Consider the following 19451-nt stretch of genomic DNA (forward strand, 5'->3'; position numbering starts at 1 on the left):
ACGCACTTTTTTCCCCCAAATGTTGGGGGAAAGTGGGGGGTGCGTCTTATAGTCTGAATGTAGGGCATGGCTGCGGGGAATGAAGGTGCTGCAGTGGAGCGGGTTATCGGTGGCATGCGCAGGCTGTAGCAGCACCTGCCATGACCATGTGGGCCCGCTCATTTCATATGCACACCCATCCTCCCGCCCATCATCTCTCAGCGCTGAAGCCGACGCTGACAGGTGGGCGGGATGATGGGCGGGGGATGTGCACATAATTAACAGCCAGCCTGCATGATCACCCCTTTGCAACTACAGCCTGGAATGATCATGTGAAGCTGTATTCACAGCTTCCCGCGCATCATCACCAGCGCAGGGGGCAGTGAATAAGTATACTCATCCATCACCGTTCAATGCAGCATCGCGATGTCCTCCTGTCTGCCGGCCTGCTGATATGTGTGGAGAGCGGTGCGCGCAGTGAGCGCACCACTAGTCTCCACACAGATCAGCGGGCCGGCAAATAGAAGGACATTGCGATGCTACAGGGAACGGTGACGGATCCACACAGGTCAGCGTCGCTGCTGCTGACACAGACAGGAAGACGAGTGATGCTGCTAGAGTGAGGAAAGATGAGTATAACCATTAATTTTTTTTGTGTGCCACAGGATGGCGGCATATACCAGGATGGCAGCATATACCAGGATGGCAGTATATAGCTGGATGGCAGTATATAGCTGGATGGCAGTATATAGCTGGATGGTGGTATATACCAGGATGAGGGACAAATATATACAAGGATGGGAACTATATAGAAGGCAGGAGGATCATTACCAGGCTGGGGTACCTTAGTAGAGAATTTGGGGACATTACCCCCATAACAGTGTCAGCAGCAGATCCTCGCCCCATAACAGTGTGTCATGACCACATTTTTTGCTGAAAATTTTATTTTCCTCCTCTAAAACCAGGGTGCGTCTTTTGGTCTGGGGCGTCTTATAGTCCAAAAAATACGGTAAATGTAACATTTTTATTTTACAGTATACAATGTACAATGCTATTTGTTCAACACAAATTACAAAGAAAATTGAAATGAATATACATATTTTTATTAAAATTGGCAGATGTATAAATAATGCATTCAACGAGTTACTTCATAATCATATTGTACAGATCTTTTATATTGTACACAATGAGAACTATTGCTTTATTTTATAAATTAAACACTTAGAAGATAAAATATAATATCTCTAAAATCAATACTTATAAAAATCTGCTACAAAAATAGATTTCTCATTACTGAAGGCAGACAAGTAAAAACAGTGCATTATAATGGAGAAATCCCTGCAATTTTGTTCATGTTTCTGAGATATTTATTAAACCAGACTGAATCCAATACAAAAAGAAAAGCTACAACTTCCCATTTTTTGACCTATCATAACAGTCCAGGAAAATATTATCTCAAGTCCAAACTCTGCAAGGCCGGTTTGTAAACAATTGCTTGAAATAAGTAAAGTTATAGGAGGTATACACTCATTATGGAAATATTGCTATTAATGTAAAACACAAATGAGCAGTTCTGATAAGGCAGCATTGTGTTCTCTAAGGATAGAGTTAATAAATATCTTGAATGTATTTTACAAAGTGCAAAATACAAATGTGTCCTATACATTCGTAATGCCTTTCATCTTTATACAATCTTTGTTTTGTGCGCCTACCTCAAAAAAAATATCTAAATTTTAAATACTCAAAACATCATAGAAATATATTCATTTTGTTCGTATTTCTATTCTCTCTTGAATGAGTCCGTGTTGATTTCTGGTCGCTTTATCTTAACCTGGAAGAAAACATGCAAAGAATTGTCAGTGAAAAGGTTTTAAAATCTTAGATTTTTTTTAGACCAGTTATTCCATCACCTGCCAATGTTACCAATATCTTCTATTCTGGTCTGTACAGTACAATACTGGACAATCAGCGCAACAGAGCTGGGGACCTGCATGAACAAATTGATCCTTGTTGGCATAGACCCCTGATTAAACTGCAGAAGCACTCTTGGCAAACATTGCCCTAAACCAGGAATGCACAACCTGTGATCAAGGGCCAAAGTGGACTTAGATTGCTCTGTATGGCCTCAAAAACATCTGGTCATAGACACACTTGTCTTTGTCTGGTGGCTGCTCACATTTTCCATGTCAAAGAGGAATGGTGCTGGGAAGCAGGAACAGATAAGTACTAATGGCGGACTGTGTGGCAATAATTGGAACACCATATAATTGATGTTCTTCTGACCTGAAACTAGGAAAAATAAGATCAGCATCTCATTTTGAGCACATTGAACAGAGTCGCATGCGTGGTCTCTTTCTTTCTGCAGTCTGCACAAGAATGAAGAACAACAACACTCTCCTAACAGGGTAAAGTCCTGGAATTGCTATTTATTATACAATTAAATCTTATACTTTCAATATGTCCTGAATGTCTAAGAAGGTAATACCGCTGTATGTTTTTTGCAGCCCTTGCCATTGGTTCAATCTCACATTGTGAATAAGAAAGGTTTGGGTATCTCTAGCCTTAGAGCTTTAATTTTATGTGCACTTAAAGGGGTTGTCCATTACTTGAACAATCTCTACTCATTCCCCTTGTTCAACCCTGTAAAAATAAATAAGCATATACTCCCCTCTGGTTCAACTGCTGGCCCACTAGACATTGTTATGATACGCAGGCCCTACGACAAATCTGCACCCAGCGTCTGTCTTTCCGCCTTCAGACATTTAAGCAGGATGTGAGCAATACTCTGACTCCATGCTCAAACATCCAAAGGCGGGGAGAAGAAGCGAAGGCCAGTGTCCCACTTGCGATTATCGCACGAGTTTCATGGTGCAGCATCCGTCACGGATTCACACGCTGCTCACAGCAGTGGGTCAGCTGCATGCATCTCTATGCAGCCGACCCGCTCCTGTGAGCAGCAAGTGAGTCCGTGACGGGTGCTGCACCGTAAAAATTTTTGACCAGGAGCAGTTCAAGTTACACTACATTAGCTAATTTCTATATTGCTTTCTCTGACACGCCTGCAGGTGGAGCTGCAATGTCAGACCTTAGTAGGTGTTTCCTGTGGAGTGTACTCTCACTACCTCTTCATTAAGTCATTGCTGCGACCATGACTGCACAAACTGCTAGGGGTCTGAGGTGGCGCACGATGTGGTGATAGTCTATTATTTTTCTTTGAGTATGTATCATCATAATTTATCTATACTTTTTCACTATTGATCTTACTTTTTCTGCATTGCACGAAACCTCTATTTATCTAAATTGCATAATTGACTTTGTGGCGATACAATTGAAAGCAAAAGTTTACTTACACTTTCCCGTTTTAGGTTAATTAAGATTACCAAAATTATTTTTTTTTATTTTTATATATTTGCTAAATGCCAGAATAATGAGAGAGAAAATGTTTTAAGGCATTTTTATTACTTTCTGCAAAGTCAAAAGTTTACATACACTTAGGGGTACTTTACACATTGGGACATCGCTACTGAAATATCGTCGGGGTCACGGTTGTGGTGACGCACATCCGGCACCGGTAGCGACAATCGCAATGTGTAAATCCTAGTTGCGACGATGAACGAGCGCAAAACAGTCAAAAATCGCTGTTCTGTGTCACGTCATTCATTTTCATAATGTCGCTCCAGCAGCAGGTACAATGTTGTTTGTCGCTCCAGCGGCGTCACACATCACTGTCATCGCGTCAATGCGGAAGGAAGAAGTTGGGAGGGATGTTACGTCCCGCTCTTCTCCGCCCCCCCGCTTCTATTGGCCGGACGCTTAGTGACATCGCGGTGACGCCAAACGCACCTCCCCCTTGAAGGAGGGATTGTTCGGCGGTCACCGTGACGTCGCCGACCAGGTATATATGTGTGATGCTGCCGTAGATGTTCGCTACGGCAGCAATCACAAGATATCGCATGTGCGACAGGGGCAGGTACTATCGCGCTCGACATCGCTAGCCGATGCTAGCGATGTCGCAACGTGTAAAGTACCCCTAAGAGTACTATGCCTTTAAACCATATGGGACAGCCCATATGATGATGTCATGTCTTTAGAAGATTCTGTTAGGTTTATTGGCAACATTTGAGTTATTTAGAGACACACCTGTGGATGTATTTTAATGCACACATGAAACACACTGCTTCTCTGTGTAGCATCATGGGAAAGTCAAGAAATCAGCCAAGATCTCAGGAAGAGAATTGTTGATTTGAACAACTCTGGTAGAGTTGAGCGCGGTTCGTGGTTCGTGGTTCTCCAGTTCGCGGTTTGAGTGATTTTGGGGGCTGTTCTAGATCGAACTAAAACTCGAGCTTTTTGCTAAAAGCTCGATAGTTCTAGTTACGTTCGAGAACGGTTCTAGCAGCAAAAAGTCAGGCTAATTACTAGCTGGCTTTTCGCTGTAATAGTGTAAGTCACTCTGTGACTCACACTGTTATGAAATTTCAGCGTATAGTGTGCGAGGACAGCGCATTCAGATCACTGCTGCTGGGATAATGGCGATCACCATTTTTTTTTCCTTGTCTTCCTTCCCTAAGCGCGCGTGTAGTGTGGCGGGCCAGCATGTCAGCCAATCCCAGACACACACACAGCTAAGTGGACTTTTAGCCAGAGAAGCAACGGCATGTGTGATAGGATGTCCATGTCACATGTCCCTGCATTATAAATACGGGCATCTGCCCGTCTGGGTGTCAGTCACCGCAGGTGCAGCTCCTTTCTCCGATACTGCTGTGTACGCTCTACACACAGCGCTATACAGAATAGGGATAGAAGTTTCTTTCAGCCCTTGTAAGGGCTAATAACAGCAGGCTCAGAGCCATAGGTGACAGTCAGGTCCGTGGAAAGAGGTTTTAACAGCTACAGATAAGAGCGTCTGTGTAGCTAAGGTCAGGGAGTTCCTTGCTGCATTTCACCTTTAGGAGGGATAGAAAGTGAGACTTCCTTTCCTCTACACTGACCCACAAACCGGCCACTGTACCCTCCTGCCCTTTGCACACTCAAGCTCATTTTTACTAAGCTATTATACTAGCAAACACTGAGGAAACTTAGTGGCATCCTAAAAGTGGCTGTTGGACTTCCATTAGTGTCCCACTAGTGCAAATCTATTTGCAGCACCTCTGCATTGCACACTCAAGCTCATTGTTACTAAGCCATTATACTAGCAAACACTGAGGAAACAGTGGCATCCTAAAAGTGGCTGTTGGACTTCATTATTGTCCCACTGGTTCAAAGCTGTTTGCGGCACCACTGCATTGCACACTCAAACTCTTTTTTTTTTAATTCTTTATTTAACATTTTAGAGTACAACATAGATGGGGATGGGTAAGGAACCATCATGACACTTTCTTACAAATTATGACAATGTGGATTCAGAAAAAACTTTAAGTATCATTTTTACTAAGCTATTATACTAGCAAACACTGAGGAAACTTAGTGGCATCCAAAAAGTGGCTGTTGTACTCCATTTGTGCCACACTGGTGCCAAGCTATTTCTAGCACCTCTGCATTACACCCTCCTGCTCTGTTTTTAATAAGCTATAATAATAGCAAAAACTGCTGCCAGTTAGTGGCATCCAAAAAGTGGCTGTTGTACTCAATGTGTGCCACACTGGTGCCAAGCTATTTCTAGCACCTTTGCATTACACCCTCCTGCAAATTTTTGTAAAGCCATTTTAATTTAAAAGAGTGCTGCCAGTTAGTGGCATCCAAAAAGTGGCTGTTGTACTCCATTTGTGCCACACTGGTACCAAGCTATGTCCAGCACCTCTGCATTACACCCTCCTGCTCATTTTGCTACGCAAATTTATAGCAAACTATAAAACTATATAACTATAGCCAACAAGAAGGTGCTCAGTCTACTATTATGCTCCAAAAGAGCACACCTCCATGTGTTGAACCCATTGCGGCTTTAGGCCAGAGGTAGGCAGAGAGAGGGCATTGATGCAGGCCGCCACCACAGTTGGTAACGCAGAACGTTTAAGAACAGCTCCTGTCCTTTCAGTCCTGCTAGTGCAGCCCAGTGACATAAACAGGCCTGCTGCTGCTGCTGATGTGCCTGCTGTCCACAGGTGTGTCCCCTACGCACACGGACAGCGTACCCATTGGCCCCTGTGTTGTTAACAGTGAGTTCCGGGGCTGGGTGGTCGTGTGGACCCTGTGACGCTTACAGGGCTCCCTGTCTCCAGATCCGAGTGGCGTCTAACTTGGTTCAGGCTACTATTTGTTTGAGAGTCAACCTGCTCTGTATCCTCCACCTAACCTTCTAGTTGCCAACCTCTCCTTTTCCATCTGTGAGCACAGTGGACACCGAATGGCGATTGGGATATCTAACTTTCTCTTTCTTTTCTTCTTAATATTTTTAATATAGCGGTAACATAGTATATACCACCTTATCCAAATCTGCCAGTCCCACCATACCAGATGTTGTTTCTTCAGCAAATGTTAATGTTGCTTAACCACCAAACCCACGGACACAAACTTTTTTACCCTTTCCAACACACCTGTTCCCCTTTCCACCAGCATCTGTCCTTTTTCAACTCAGTTTGTATATGACCAAAAATGCAACTCTGCAAAGACACCGTACTCAACGCCGTCTCAGCACAGCAGCCAGCCCTTGGTCCCTCAGATGTGGACAAGTAAAAGACCATTTCCTCCTATCGATGAAAAAGCGTTGAGATTCACTCTGTGCACCACTGGTGTTTAGTGGAAAAGGAGATGTAAGATTGCGTAACACCTTCTGCTGATACTCCTGCATACGTGCGTCCCTTTTTATGGCAGGAGTTATTTCGCAAAATGTTGTGTTGTACCGGGGATCTAACAGTGTGGCAACCCAGTAGTCAGCATGACTTGGAATTCGTACAATCCGAGGGTCATGTTGTAGGTAGTGCAGCAAGAAGGTGCTCATGTGTCTTGAGCATCCAGGAGGACCAAGTCCTTGGTGTGTTGGTGGCGGAGAGGTGAGAATCGTGCCTCCTTCCTCTGCCCTCTCCCCACAACCTCGCACAACCGAAATGTGAGCAAGCTCTCACTAATCTGCTGAGTCCTCCATGCCCATTGCCAGTTTGTCCTCCATTTCTTCCTGGGCTCCTGCACCTTCCTCAACTGTTTTGCTGATACTATGCTCCCTTGATAATCCCTCTCCCCCACCGTACCATGACTGCCGCCAAGGTGCCGCTGACCGTCTGGACCTTGTAGATCTTGTTATCCCTTCCGCATATGACTCCTCCAGTACTTCCTCCCTTCCTCTTGGACTAACACCTGACTCCGAATAATGCTTACAGTGTGCTCCATCATGTAGATGACCAAAATTGTCACGCTGAGAATGTCATCGCCAGTGTTAAACATCTGCGTCGACATTTGTAAACTGTGTAGAACGGTGCATATGTCCTTGATCTGACACCACTCCAGCAGCGTGATCTGCACCACCTCTGGATCAAGTTAGCCCAGGGAATATATCATAACGTATTTCAGCTGGGCTCTGCGACGCTGCAACATGTGCAGATTCAAATTCCTGCATGTCGGAACATCGCATTTCTGACGTTTAACCGCCAGACCTTAAGACTTCAGGAGCGATAAAAGTTGTTGAGCTACTGGGTGCGAACGATGGAAGTGAGCACATAGTGAGCGTGCCTGCTATACAAGGCCATGTAGGCCGGGATGTTGTTTTAAAAATTGCTGGAGAATCAGATTAAACACAAGAGCCATACAAGTCACGTGTGTCACATTGGCCTGACGAAGGCACGCTGCCATGTTTGCATCATTGCCGCACACGGCTGTTAAGTTACCACCGTAGTCCGCTACGTCAATTTGTACTCCTGTCGCAAGGTTACAACGTGTTCCTTTCGTACATACTGCTGATGATGGGAGAGGAGTCGACGCCAGCGGCGCAGGTGTACGCAGGTTATGCTCACCCACTGGGCTGCGTTACCTTGACATATGCAGAACCAATGGCTGAATGCAGGTGGTGGGTATCTCACAGATGAAGTACCATCATTCAGCTACAACTAATGGGAAGACACCACACCCTTTTTTAAGACCCCTCCTGTCTGCAGACCACTGCCACACATAGCTATGAACCTCTGGTTACTGATACCCCCAGTTTAGTTTTATGAGTTTGTGTGCTTGTTACCTGACTACTTTTCCTGCTTGCTGTTTAGGTACCTCGTTGGCCAATTTGCATTTCACCTCTGCTTGTTTTCTAATTAAGTCCTGTCCCTCCCATTCTGTTCCTCTTCCTCAATTAATGTTTTGACCCTGCATGACTACTATTCTCTGGAACTGCAGCCTTCAACAGGTATTGATCAACTTGGGCCCTGTGTCATTCAAAATCACTGTATAGGGGTTAAAGGGTTTCAGGGTTCTGGGGGTCCAGCTTGGTGAGTGGGTTCCCTCTAGCCTAACCTTTACAGCCCGTCTGAGTGTGTCGATCCAGGCAGGCGTTACACCGTGCCCTCGACAGAAGGACAAGTAGGCCGGGATAGTGTTTTAAAAATTGCTGGAGATTCGGATTCAACACGTGAGCCATACAAGGCACGTGTGTCACATTGCCCTGAAGAAGGGCCGCAGACTGTTTAGCATCATTGTCGCACCCGGCATTCCCTGGCTGCTGGTTGAGTGGAGACAACCATTGATGAAACTCGGTCTCACTCTACAGAGCTAACCGTCCACAACTCCTCAGCGGTGTCTCACATTTCCCCTGCATTTTAAAGTAACCATTTGACCGCCTGATGGCCTTGAGCTCTGCTGCCAGCATAGTAAGGAGGTGTGTGAGATTCCTTGGGCGCAGTTACAAGGAAGGGTGGCCTGACCACACAGGGTTTGGGCTGAGGTGCAGGAACAACACAAGGTTGATGAGGCAAAAGCAGTGGAGGAACTTGTACATACAGAGGAAGGATTGAAACACACAACTCGTGGGGACGGAAAGACTTGTACAGCAGACACTTCTCCATCTATCACCATAGTTACCCAGTGCCCAGTCAGCGACATGTAATGCCCCTGTCCATGCTTACTGTTCCAAGTATCTGTGGTGAAATGCACCCTGTCACACACAGAGTTTCTCAAGGAAGTGGTGATGTTGTGTGCGACTTGCTGTGTTAGCGCGGGCACCCCTTTCTTGGAGAAGGAGTGGCAAATGGCCATCGGCTCTTGGGGCATTGCAATGGGCATAAGGTCTCGAAAATCCTCGGTGACAAAAGGGTGTAAAGGCAGCCTTTCTGTAGCCAACAAGTTTGAGATGCTGAAACTAAACCTCTTAGGCATGTCATGCACTTCGAAAATCATGTAAAAAACAGCGAGGAGACTCCAACCACAGTCTCCCGCGTTGCTACTAATTGGGCCACACACACCCCACTTGACTGTCATCAGTTGACCCCCCTTTTGAAAATGAAAAAGATGCTATGCATGAAGCACTCTCAAAAATACGCGTGTCTTTCGCCTCCCCTGGATGACCCAGGGGAAGAAAAGTCCTCTGAGAGCCATGACTTGTTCATCTTGGTTCTTTTAGAAACACAGCGAGGGGACTCCAACCACAGTCTCCCTCGTTTACACTAATTGGGCCACACACACCCCACTTGACTGGAATCAGTTGACCCCCCTTTTCAAAATGAAAAAGATGCTTTGCATGAAGCACTCTCAAAAATACGCGTGCCTTTCGCCTCCCCTGGATGACCCAGGGGAAGAAAAGTCCTCTGAGAGCCATGTCCACATTGTCAGTGGACAGACGCGTGTGCTTATCTGTCAGCAGACCCCCAGCAGCACTGAAGACAGGTTCCGAGAGAACGCTGGCTGCAGGACACGACAAGATCCCCAAGGCGAACGTGGCGAGCTCAGGCAATTTATCCAGATTGGAAGCCTAAAATGAGCAATGCTCAAGTTGCACAGTAATGGCATCGATGTTCCCTTGCATATACTCATATATCTGTGTCTCCTCCTCTTTTTCCTCATAACGCTGTTTTGTTTTTGCATGAGAATTTGTTCTTGTCACTTTCCGATGTGTTTGTGTTGTGTTGTGAGTTGTTTGTCACCTTTTGGACACCTTTGAGGGTGTTTTCTAGGTGTTTTTATGTGTTTGTGATTGCCTCCCATTGTTTCTTATGCGGTTCGAGTGGTTCGCCGAACCGGTTCGCCGAACTGAACTCGAACGAGACCTCCGTTCGGCGAAACGAACTCGAGCAGAACCACGACCGGTTCGCTCATCTCTAAACTCTGGTTCATATTTGTGTGCAATTTCCATATACCTGAAGGTGCCTCGTTCACATGTACAAACAATTATACGCAAATACAAACAAAATGGGAATGTCCAGCTATCATACCGCTCGGGAAGGAGACAAGTTCTGTGTAACAGAGATGAATGGGCTTTGGTCAGATATGTGCATTTCAACCCAAGAACAAAAGAAAAAGACTTTATGAAGCTGCTGGTGTAAGCTGATAAGATTTTGTCATTACCCACAGTGAAACAAGTACTGTATCAACATGGGTTGAAAGGCCACTCTGCCAGAAAGAAACCATTACTCCAAAAGCAAAATAAAAAAGCCAGATTAATGTTTGAAAATGTACACATGAACACAGGCCTTAATTTTTGGAGACATGCCCTGTGGTCTGACAAAACGAAAATTCAATTGTTTGGCCATAATGACCATCGTTACATTTGGAGGAAAAGAGAGAAGCTTTGAAGCCTAAGAACACCATCCCAACTGTGAAACACAGATGTGGCAGCATAATGTTGTGGGGTTATTTAACTGCAGGAGGGACTGGTGCACTTGACAAAATAGATGGCATCATGAGAAAAGATAATTATGTGGCAATACTGAAGCAACATCTCAAGACATCAGCCAGGAACTTAAAGTTTGGGTTGAAATGGGTCTTCCAAATGGACAATTACCCGAAACATACTGCCAAACTGGTTATAAAGTGGTGAGTGAGTGAAGTTGATACCAAAAAGTTCTATTCTGGTCTCATCTGACCACATGACCTCCCCAGCCTCCTCTAGATCATCCAGATGGTCATTGGTTAACTTCAAATGGGCCTGGACATGTGCTGGAGTGAGTAGGGAAACCTTGTGTGCCCTGCAAGATTTTAATCCATGACAATCTAGTGTGTTACTAATGGTAACCTTTGAGACTGTGGTCTGGGCTCTCTTCAGGTCATTGACGAGGACCTCCCATGTACTTCTGGGTTGATTTCTGACATTTATCAGAATTATCCTTACCCCACGAGGCAAGCTTTGCATGGAGCCCCAGACCGAGTAATATTGACAGTCGCCTTGTGTTTCTTCCGTTTTCTAATAATTGCACCAGCAGCTGTTTTCTAACCAAGCTGCTTGCCAATTGTCCTCTAGCCCATCCCAGCCTTATGTAGGGCTACAATTTTGGCCCTGGTGTCCTTAGACAGCTTTTGGTCTTGGCCATGGTGGCGAGGTTGGAGTGCGATTGAGTGTGTGGACAGATGTCTTTTACACAGGTAACAAGTTCAAACAGATGCAATTAATACAATTAATACAGATAAGTGCAGAGTAGGAGTGCTTCTTAAAAAACAAATAAAAGATCTGTGGGAGACAGAAATCTTGCTGGTTGGTAGGTGATCAATTACTTATTCCATGCAATAAAAGAAAAATTATTTTTTTTTAAAAAATCACACAATGTCATTTTCTGGATTTTTTTTTTAATTCTGTCTGTCATAATTTCTAAAAGTGTAGCTATGCTAAAAATTACAGACTTCTCCATTCTTTGTAGGTGGGAAAACTTGGAAAATCGTCAGTGTATACAAAATTTATTTTCCCCACTGTATATATACAGTCATGGCCTAAAGTGATGGCACCCTTGAAATTATTCCAGAAAATGAACTACTTCTCCCAGAATATTATTGCAATTACACAAGCTTTGATCTACAAGTGTATTGGAACAAGGTTAACAAAACAAGTGAATATCCCCTTTAATATTTTCTTGATAATATTAAAGGACAATCAATAGTAACACTATCACTACAATAATAAAATTAAGTATCAGGAAGGGTAAGAATTAAATCTGATATATAGGCTGGTAGTCCACTGTAAACAAAATGACAGAAAGGCCCACGAAAATACTGAGGCCCAACTGAAGCCTAAATAAAGCTTTTAGCAGTATCCTACCTGACAGCGGAGAGTATAACACCACAATGTGAATAGGCACCCTGCTACACATCGTCTGACCCTAAACAACCCTGCCCTTTCAATATAAGGAACAACACACCCAAAAAAAATAAGAAAAAATAGCAAATAGGACATAATTTCAAAACCCCAAAAATGGGCTCGGCATAACTGTAGGCACCCTCAACTTAGTATTTGGTTGCACACCCTTTAGAATAAATAACTGCAATCAATTGCTTCCTATAACCATCAACAAGCTTCTTATGCCTCGCCATTGGAATTTTAGACCACTCTTGTTTTGCAAAGTTCTCCAGGTATCTTATTTAAAGGGTACCTTCTTCCAACACGAATTTTAAAATCTATCCACAGTTGTTCAATGGGTTTTAGATTCAAGCTCATTGCTGCCACTTTAGAACTCTCCAGCACTTTATTTCCATCCATTGCTGGATGCTTCATGAAGTATGTTTGGTGGTAATTGTCTTGGTGGAAGACCCATGACCTAAGACGCACACCCAGCTGTCTGACACTGGGCATTACATTGCAACCCAAAATCCTTTGGTAATCTTCAGATTTCATAATGCCTTGCTCACAGTCAAAACATCCAGTGCCAGGGGCAAAAAAAACAATCCCAAAACATCTTTGAACCTCCATCATATTTTACTGTATGTACTGTGTTCTTTTCTTAGTAGGCCTCATTTCATAACCGGTAAGCAGTAAAATGTTGTGCTTTACCAAAAAGTTTTATCTTGGGCTCATCTGTCCACAAGATACTTTCTCAGAAGAATTTTGGCTTACATACATTTTGGCATACTGCAGTCTAGCTTTTTTATGTACCTGTGTAAGCTGTACGGTCCTCCTTGGTCTCCTGCCATAAAGTTTCATTTAATTCAAATGTCAACAGATAGTTGGTGCGGACATTGGTGCCTTCTGAGCGTGCAGGACAGTTTGGATAGAGGATAAGCAGTACTAATCAAGTTCCAAAGAAATTCAAACTATTCTACTTTGCAACCTTTCATCAATATTTATTTACCCTTCACATCCAGGGAGATTATTGTAAATAAGCACTTGTACCTTGCCCCCCCCCCATCTCATTGTAGATTGTAAGCTCTCACGAGCAGGGTTGCCATTTTTCCCTTTAAATATTGTATCTTCTATAATTGTTACATGTTTGTATATGTTTATGTATATGATATGTATATGTATATGAGCCTCCTGAATTGTAAAGCGCTGCGGAATATGTTGGCGCTATAGAAATAAGGATTATTATTATTATTATTTATTATTATCTAAAGTGCCATGGGTTGTAAACTTAATTATGTTACACACCATGGACAAAAGAACATAAGGATTTCTGGAGATGGACTTATAGCCTTGAGATTATTAAAATATTAAAACAATTTGGGATCTCAAGTTATCAGACAGTTCTCTTCACTTTCTATTATACATCTTTAGTGTGGCACACACAGACACAGAATATAAATATTAAGTAAACCTCTCTCCTTTTTAACTGGTTTCAGGTGTGATTTTCATATTGCCTACATTTGTTACTAGTCACATGAGAGTTTTAGTCACATGCTTGAAACAAAATTGTTTACCCATAATTTTGAAAAGGTGCCAATAATTTTGTCTGGCCCATTTTGAGGGTTTTGGGTGAAATTATGTCCAATTTTCCTTTTTTATAATTTTTGTGTTGTTTCAATACACACATAAAAATTAAATAAACATGTCTATCAAAACATTTGTAATTGCAACAATTGTCTGTGAGAAATACTTCCATTTCTGGTTCAATTACCGGGGTGTCAACACTTTCAGCTATGACACACGTACACACACATATTATATATATATATATATATATATATATATATATATAAAATATATTTTGTGGGCCTATACATAACTGCTCCTCTGCAAAATTCTGCCATTTGTTGACTACTCTTGGTGTTGTTGTCTTGTTTTTATTATGTTGTGTTTCTTTTTGGTATCCCCTTGCTTTCTTTGTTCTTTGTTTTTATTAACTTTTATATTCTTTTTTTATTGTGTAGTTATGTATTTCAATAAAATATTTTTTGTGTATAAATGCATTTTCTCTTGTGTTCATTTAAATTGGAGCAACACTTATATGATATATTACACTATTTTGGGGGGAAAAAAATAACAATCGGGCAGAACACTTGATAAATCATTTGGGTCTGTCTAGAACTGCTGGCGCCTGTCATGTAATGGATCTTTCCTATGAAATCCTTTTTTCGAAATGAAACATAAAAATGGAATTCCTAATGCTAATGTGAACCCAGTCTAGCGGGTGCTGTTATTTTGAGAACTTAACATATTTGTAATCATACCTCTGCTAAACTGTTGACTTTTTCGAGGTGAGGTTTCCAGTACACCAAGTGTGGAGATTTAGTGTCTTGATCTGAAATTGCAATCTCTGATTCTCCAAGCCGCTCAAAGGCTAAAAACATGAGAAATTATAACATTAACAAGTGAGATACTAATAGATTGAAAGGATGGAAAGCAAAATGTTTATGCTAAATTAGACTGCACATGCAAAAAATAAGACTATATTAAGATATAAATATGAGAAAACATACAGTGGAACCTCGCTTAACGAGTAACCCAGTTAGCGAGTATTTCGCCTAAAGAGCAAGGCTTTCTGTAAATTTGTAACTCTGTTTACGAGAAAGCCTTGCTGTACAAGTAAAATACTCACCGCACACACATCCGGTTCCGTACATCCATCGCACTCTAACCCGCTCTTGCAGTCCACACAAACACACACAAGCACGCACAAAGACACATAAACACGCACGAACACACACATATATGCTTACCTTCCATTCCCTCGCCGGCTTCCTGGAACTTGCATGTATCGGGTAATCAAGGCAACCGATGCCGGACCTTCAGCTCCCAGCGCGCTGCCGTCAAAGGCAGGAGCCGCTTGCCTCTGATTGGCCAGCGCGCTGCCTTTGAGTAGCGGCTGCCAGAGGAAGGTCCTCCCTCCACAGGATGCGTATCCGGTCACCATCGCGATGAGGGAGGAACTTCCCCTGTCAGGCGCTACTCAAAGGCAGCGCGCTGGCCAATCAGAGGCAAGCGGCTCCTGCCTTTGACGTCAGCGTGCTGAGTGCGGAAGGTCAAGTATGGGTCGCCTTGGTTACCCAATACACATCTTCTACGGGCGAACTGCAAGTTCCAGGAGACCGGCAAGGGAACAGAAGGTAAGGTGAGCATAATCTGTGTTTGTGCGTGTGTGTTTGTGTGTGTTTGTGCATGTGTGTTTGTGCGTGTTTGCGTGTTTCTACGTGTGTGGAATGGCACAATAGTGCACCAGGATGGGAGATTTAACAAGTTGTGGAACGAATTGTCTGCACTGCAATGATTTCCTATGGGAAAACTTGCTTTGCTGAACGAGTAACTTGGTTAACAAGCACAGTCCCAGAACGGATTGTTCTCGTTAACCAAGGTTCCACTGTAACAGTAATTAAAAAACAAAACATCAAAAGGTGAGTATTTTTGCATATATCAGTCCAATTTAGCTAACGATATTTGGAGACAAGAAGGAGGTGGTCAGAGAGGCCCAACATGTATTACAGCAGGAGCTATCAGATTGTAGCTAAAGCTATGTTTTATATGTAACAAAAGATAGTAATATTTAACACCTGAAATGAAACCATAGGAAGATGTAGCAGCCAAGAGGCACAATGGAGTATTGTGTAATGTGTACCACATTTTACCCGTGCATAATGTGTGTGTGTGTGTGTGTGTGTGTGTGTGTGTGTGCGTGTGTGTGTATGTGACAGGAGACCCAGGAGTTAGAGGTCCAGCACATCAGGAAAAAAGCATATCTATGAATAAAGCTTGTGTGCATATAAGCAAAGAACCTGTTAGCCATGAAGACCTCATTGAAAAAACGTGTATTAAATAACCAGTGTGTCTTGATGAACACAATGAGTAAGACACAATTTAGCATAACAAAATCTAATGGGAGAGATGATTCACTAAATTTTATTTTGTCATATTTGTACTACATTACCTTACTCATTGTGTCCATTAAGGTACATTTTGGTTATTTAATCACTCACTGCATTTAAACCACATGGCTCTAGTATTTATTTTACTATCTATCAGAACCTACACTGACATATTGCAACAAAACTCCCAAAATAATATATTTGGGCTGGTATGATTATTATCTGCACTGATACATGGTTACAATCAGGTCAGCAGAGAGATTTGGTCTTCAAAACTTGTTCCTTTTCTGCACTTCTACATTGTAACAATTGCATAGCAGTTAATACTGCAATTGTATTTACAAGTGCATCTCAAGAAATTAGAATATCATCAAAAAGTTAATTTATTTCAGTAGTTCAATACAAAAAGGCAAACACATATATAGAGTCCTTTCAAGTGTTTATTTGTGTTAATGTTGATGGTCATGGCTTACAGCCAAAGTAAACCCAAAAGTCATTATCTCAGAAAATTAGAATATTATATAAAGCCAACTGAAAAAATGATTTTAAACTCAGAAATGTTGGCCTACTGAAAATTATGTACAGTAAATGCACTCAATACTTGGTCGAGGCTACTTTTGCATGAATTCCCTCATCTATGCGGCATGGCATGGAGGCGATCAGCCTGTGACACTGCTGAGGTGTTATGGAAGCCCAGGTTGATTTGACAGCAGGCTTCAGCTTGTCTGCATTGCTGGGTCTGGTGTCTCATCTTCCTCTTGACGATACTCCATAGATTCTCTATGAGGTTTAGGTCGGGCGAGTTTGCTGGCCAATTAAGCATAGTGATAATGTGGTTTTTAAACCAGATATTGGTCCTTTTGGCAGTGTAGACAGATGTCAAGTCATACTGGAAAATGAAATTTCCATCTCCAAAAAGTTTATCGGCAGAAGGAAGCATGAAGTGCTCTAAAATTTCCTGGTAGACAGCTCGCTGACTTTGGTCTTGATAAACCACAGTGAATCTACACCAGCAGATAACATGACTCCCCAAACCATCACTAATTGTGGAAGCTTCATACTAGGCCTCAAGCAGCTTGGATTGTGGCCTCTCCAATCTTCCTCCAGACTCTGGGACCTTGATTTCCAAATGAAATTCAATATTTACTTTCATCTGAAAACAACACCTTGGACCACTGAGCAACAATCCAGTTCTTTTTCTCTTTGGCCCAGGTAAGACAGTTCTGATGTTGTCTATTGTAGTTTTGACATTAGTGGTTTGACACAAGAAACGCGACAGTTGTAGCCCACGTCCTGAGTATGTCTGTGTGTGGTGGTTCTTGAAGCACTAAATCCTATCAAGGCTGCGGTTATCCTGGTTGCTTGTGCACCTTTTCCTACCACACTTTTTCCTTCTACTCAACTTTCCTTTAATATGCTTGGATACAGCACCCTGTGAACAGCCAACTTCTTTAGCAAGGACCTTTTATGGCTTACCCTCCTTATGGAGTGTGTCAATGACTGCTTTCTTGACATCTGTGAAGTCAGCAATCTTCCTCATGATTATGTAGCCTACTGAACCAGACTGAGGGACCATTTGCTTAGGAAGTTTTTGCAGGTGTTTTGTGGTAATTATTCAAATTTTCTGAGATGACTTTGGGGTTTTCATTGGCTGTAAGCCATGATCCACATTAACAGAAATAACACTTGCAATAGAGCACTCTGTTTGTAATGACTTTATATAATATGTGTTTTCCTTTTTATATTGAATTACTGAAATAAATAAACTTTTTGATGACACTCTAATTTATTGAGATGCACTTGTAATTTTATCAAAGTACTCACCACACTCATATGTGAACCACAATTATAGCATGAGGTTTATGTACATTCCCAAATAGTGAGCCATCACTTTCATTTTTTTTTGTCATATATTGTATCTAATTCATTTAATGTGGTCTTCATGGCTACAAGTTTCATGCTATATTTATAAATTATATATTTTATTTATATATTAGACCTTTAACTGTGGGTTCACTAAACCACATACAGCTGCCTATTTTTTGGAAATATGCACAGATAATAGGTGGTGGGGAGAGTACACCATTGTGTCTTCTGACTGCTAAATCCTTCTATACTTTCATTTCAGGTTTTACCTAGCTTTTGTCACATATAAAACCCAGCTCTACCTACAATCTGATAGCATCTGAAAAAGACGCTGTGTGCAGCGATGCACATTGGACTTGTCTGTCCACCTCCTTGTCTCCAGTTATGGTTGGCTAAATTTGCTTCTTTGTTACCAATTTCTTTTTTGACTATGGGGTGGATGTCACTTTTTACAATGTTTTGTGCTTTACCAATTATGATTTTTCTTTCTTCACTGATTTCACTGTTGCCACTATACACATCTAGGGCTTCTTCTTTTCTCATCATCCCTATTAGTATTTGAAACCCCACATGTACTACACATCCATTCTTCAAATATATTTTTACTTGTATTACATTATTATTATTTCTCGGGAACATTATGTGGAACTATTACTGTGCTGCTGGAGATATGACACACATCCAGGAGAGGTAAAATACGAGGTGGTTTAATTCAACACGTTTCGAAGTGTAACCCCCACTTCTTCATCAGGAAAATCCACCAGTACTGATGGATGAAGAAGTAGGGTTACACTTCGAAACACGTTGAATTAAACCAACTCGTGATTTTAACTCTCCTGGATGTGTGGCGTATCTCCAGCAGCGCAGTAACGGTTCCACATTAATAGTGTTCCTGAGTGATCTTTGGCTTCTTCAGCACGTGGACTCTGCAGCAGCAGGTTACAGGCTTTACTTCTGGTTGTGTGATACACAACCCAATAAGGTGAGCACATTCCTTTAGTATTTTTATTCCTTGTTACTGGGAAAGACCCTATTGCGCTCTTTTCTCGCCAGCTTTTTACACACATTATTATTATTATTATTTGGGGTATTATTTTTGTATGTTCCAACTTCATATCTGTACCCATAATTAAGGTATGAAGATGGAGTCTATTTTTGGTCATTATCTTGGGGTTTAGTACACTATAATATGAACCTTGGCTGTTTTTAATTGCTGCGCTATATTGTAGTTTTTCTTTTGGACATTCTTTTAGTTTTTCAATAAAATTTATAGTTGTGCCAACAAATTTTTTTCTTTCTCGCTTATAGTGTTCGCTCACACCACCCTATAAATCGGACTAGTGCTCTCTGATTTTTTTTATTATTATTGGATAGCACTTGGACCAATCCAATGTTATTCAATGGTGCAGCGCTGATAACCAATTTTTTTTCACTGACCGTGAAAAAAAAAAAATCGCAGCATGCTGCAATTTCACTTT

At 42.1% G+C, this 19451-nt stretch overlaps 1 protein-coding gene across 1 annotated transcript in view; it reads right to left on the reverse strand.

Moving 5' to 3' along the window:
* Positions 1-1082: 1082 nt before the first annotated feature.
* Positions 1083-19451, reverse strand: part of LOC142297264 (uncharacterized) — a 280648-nt gene continuing 262279 nt past the window's right edge. The window contains exons 78-79 of the mRNA XM_075341519.1: positions 14479-14588; positions 1083-1810 (exon numbers count right to left, since the gene is read on the reverse strand). Of these exons, the coding sequence (XP_075197634.1) occupies positions 1760-1810; positions 14479-14588 (161 nt within the window). The 3' untranslated portion in view covers positions 1083-1759. The remainder of the gene's footprint in view (positions 1811-14478; positions 14589-19451) is intronic.

The sequence above is a fragment of the Anomaloglossus baeobatrachus genome, chromosome 3 (genome assembly GCF_048569485.1).
Source record: "Anomaloglossus baeobatrachus isolate aAnoBae1 chromosome 3, aAnoBae1.hap1, whole genome shotgun sequence".
In the NCBI taxonomy this organism is placed as follows: Eukaryota; Metazoa; Chordata; class Amphibia; order Anura; family Aromobatidae; genus Anomaloglossus; species Anomaloglossus baeobatrachus.